General features: G+C 32.1%; 1 protein-coding gene across 1 annotated transcript; it reads left to right on the top strand.

Moving 5' to 3' along the window:
• Positions 1 to 525: 525 nt before the first annotated feature.
• On the top strand, positions 526 to 2,340 carry LOC128185105 (uncharacterized). Its single transcript, XM_052854784.1, has 4 exons — positions 526 to 535; positions 1,325 to 1,510; positions 1,870 to 1,978; positions 2,123 to 2,340. The coding sequence occupies exons 1-4, from the start codon at positions 526 to 528 to the stop codon at positions 2,298 to 2,300; spliced, it is 483 nt and encodes a 160-aa protein (XP_052710744.1). The 3' UTR covers positions 2,301 to 2,340.
• The last annotated feature ends 1,121 nt before the right edge of the window (positions 2,341 to 3,461 follow it).

Below are 3,461 nucleotides of genomic sequence, written 5' to 3'. Positions count from 1 at the left end.
GATGTGATGAAGATATTACTATATATAGTAAAATTAGGAAAAAAAGTAAAAAAAAACAAAAAACAAAAACAACAACAAAAACAAAACAAAACAAAACCCTGAACATATATTGTCGGTAACTGATTTGTGTATACAAGCATATTGTATAGACTATATATGAATAAAAGCCATACATTAATGTACCCTTATATAAGCGTTACAGATTATAAAATTATGTTCTTATTTGTTCTACTCAAACGAACATACAATATTTATGAAATAAACACAAACTCGTGAGTAGGATGTGAAGCGCTCTGAAAGTACAGTTTTAATTAATTTCAATATAACAATAATTTCTCTCTTTCAAAACCAAATCTTCCACATCTACAAAATAAAATTGCAAATTTTAGACAGTGGATACATCTATATATTATACAATACGAAGCAAAGGGTGGGTGGGTGGGACTTACATGACTGAACGAAAAAGAGCCTTTGAATGGCTTTACTAGTACAAAATAACTTTCACGGTCATTCATAGCCCGTGCTATGAATATCAGTATGTCACCTGACTAGGTGACAATAATAACAACCAATAGATGTAAAGAATAAACAAACACTACCACGTGTTTAAATAACATTAATAAATACATCTGTTAAAAGTTTCAGTGTATTTGTAAATTAATATACGCGTACAGGTATTGTTTGCTTTAAGAGTTTGCGGACTTTAATTTGATCAAACTTTTTATTTTGTTTCGATTTTTTAAATAAAGGAACATTCACTTTGTATTGTATAAAGCAAGAGGACAAATTTTATGCTATACCGGAATGCTACACTGGTCGTTATTTAACCGTAATAAGGAACGACGTTCTGATAAAATGCATACCATTAATTTTAGTACTTAAATTATTTGTACGAATGATGTAAACACCATTCCAATTTTGTTATATTTGAACCACAGGAACTGGTATAATACATATACATATATAATAGCTTGGGTATATTTATATAAAATGTTCTTTGATTGTTTCATAGTCTGATTCATCTAAAACAAACATATTATACAACACCAAACACAAATTTGCATAAAAAATGTGAATCGCCGTTTTGAAAACAATGATGAATAGATACTATTCTGAACCATCGATTATTTGAACCCCAGTAATGTTCTGCACATGCATCGGACAATGTATAGTTATTCATGTGCTTATAAACAGCCATTATCTTTTACTGATGATGTTCTCAGTAAATAAATTTAAATGTGCTGATTTTGACCAGCTCTGATAACTACTCTGCTATGTAGTTAATTTGATTCATTTTTCTAAAAAAAAAAAACGATTTTAAAAGTTATTACGTGCCAGAGGCCGTGTTTATCGGAAGCACTCCAGCTGACCACAGATCCACTCCGACAGACTTACTCCTACAATGAATCCATTGTGTTTAACTGTTCACCTGGATACACTCTTCATGGACCGTCAATTAAATACTGCCTTCAGAATGGAGACTTCAATAAAAGATTACCTTACTGTACAGGTACAAAATACAGTAAACAAAAACAGTAAACAAATATGATTTAAATTGCTAAAAATAATTTATAAATTTTTAAAACAAATTCTATTTGAAGCTATAAGCCGTTTTGGACTTCTATTTATGCCACTGATATGCTTTCCTTTCTTTAACGGAGTCTTCTAAAATTCATAGCAATCTTTTTGAAGACGTTGATATTAAAACAAAGGAATTTCCTGAATATTTCTTTACAATTTCGAGAAAAATTATTGAATGTCGTTACCTTGGTCAGTAGGCGAAATTGAGAATGATCTATCTTTTAACTGGCGAATTTATGCATGTCCATACTTTGTTGTGTTTTCTAATATTTTCATTCTCTTCTTTAGTCAATCAAGCTCAAGACACTCAACAATCAATTACTGTCGCCATTTTAGCTGGGTGTGCCATTGGCCTTGTTGTTTTTTCCTTTGCTACAATCGTCATCATCATCACAAGGTGAATGTAAATTGTGTTCATTTACATGCGATATTTTAATATTTGTCACCATGAAGCTGAAAATGAGTATCATTTCATAATGTTGTACTTATTCTTGAACATTTTGAAATGAATTAAGAGCAAAAAAATCACATATCGTTCTAGGCGGCGACTTCGTAAACAGAAGGAAAATGTCAACTATGAAGAAGGAATTCGCCAATCAGAAGATAAAGATCATGAGTATACTGGAATAAAACAGCAATCGTTTGACAACGAGGCCTGCTATACTATACCAGAAGAAACCTCAGACAACAGAGATCAACAATATACGGAACTGAAGTGAAACCAGATGAATGGACAAAAAACGGACGACTAAACGAAATGCCAGGGATCCCTCAATCTACCCAACGTACAAAAGGGCCATCTGAGTAGCTATTTATATGAGAATTTTGAATAAATAAGAAATTTGTGAAGTAATTATATAAGATACGCAAGTCAATCAATTTCGAGCATCTTTCTTTAAAATTATTTTTGTCCAACGCTTAATAAGGCATGGCTTATTACAAATATCTAATCCCTAAATAAGCCAACAGATCAAATATTGGAACCAAGTGGACGAACTACTTTTTTTTTCTTTTTTTACATTTGTTTATGAATAAGCTCAAAATCGAATATTAGCTGTATGCTACAATATTCAACGCACCACGACCTTTTCATACGGTTAGTCATCCCAGCGGGCATTTCAACGTTAAAACAAACAAATGAAAATGTAACGTTGTTTCAACGTCAAAATTCAACGTTGATTCAACGTAGAAAAAGTGTTGAAATCTGGTTGAAAATATGTCTACTAGATATGACGTCCAAAAAAATTAAGTGATTTTTTTTTGTTAGTTTTTTTCTTATAAACATATTTTTTAATTATGTTGTGCTCCTTAATGTGTTTTGACACTTTATTAAAAGAAGATGTGATCCAAATGTAAAAAGTCGCTCTTCATTTAAATCCTAGTAATATACGAGTACATCCCTCGCTAAACTGCTTTTGTATAAAGTCCTTGTTAAAACGTTGAACTTGCATTTCATAATGTTCTGCATAAGGCTGTGGGAAAATAAACCACGCCTACATTCCGCCAAATGGTAGCCATGCTTGTTTTCCATGATATGGAAAAAAGAGTTCAACACAAACACGTAGAATCCACAATACATTTGTAATCAGTTCATCATTTGCACTCTGCAGACTGTTCTAAAAATTACTTCCAAAATATTCCAATCTAAAATATCAGATAGTCACAAAAGTTCAAAGGCTAAAATCCCCGCATTTTAATGTACATAAATCCGTGTTTGACTGCACGAGGTGTACCTATGAACTGAATTTCTTTGTTCACCAATATCGTTTTTAGCTGTCAAACTGACATAGAGCAGCCTGATTAATTGCATAACTCCCAAGATCAGCAGTGCTTGCAGTAGTGCTGGGTCTGTGCATCCCCTTATCACTGACCTAGTTAAA

Source organism: Crassostrea angulata, chromosome 5 (assembly GCF_025612915.1).
Source record: "Crassostrea angulata isolate pt1a10 chromosome 5, ASM2561291v2, whole genome shotgun sequence".
Lineage (NCBI taxonomy): Eukaryota > Metazoa > Mollusca > Bivalvia > Ostreida > Ostreidae > Magallana > Magallana angulata.
Note: the sequence above shows the minus strand (reverse complement) of the source record. Positions and strands in the feature narration are given on the sequence as shown.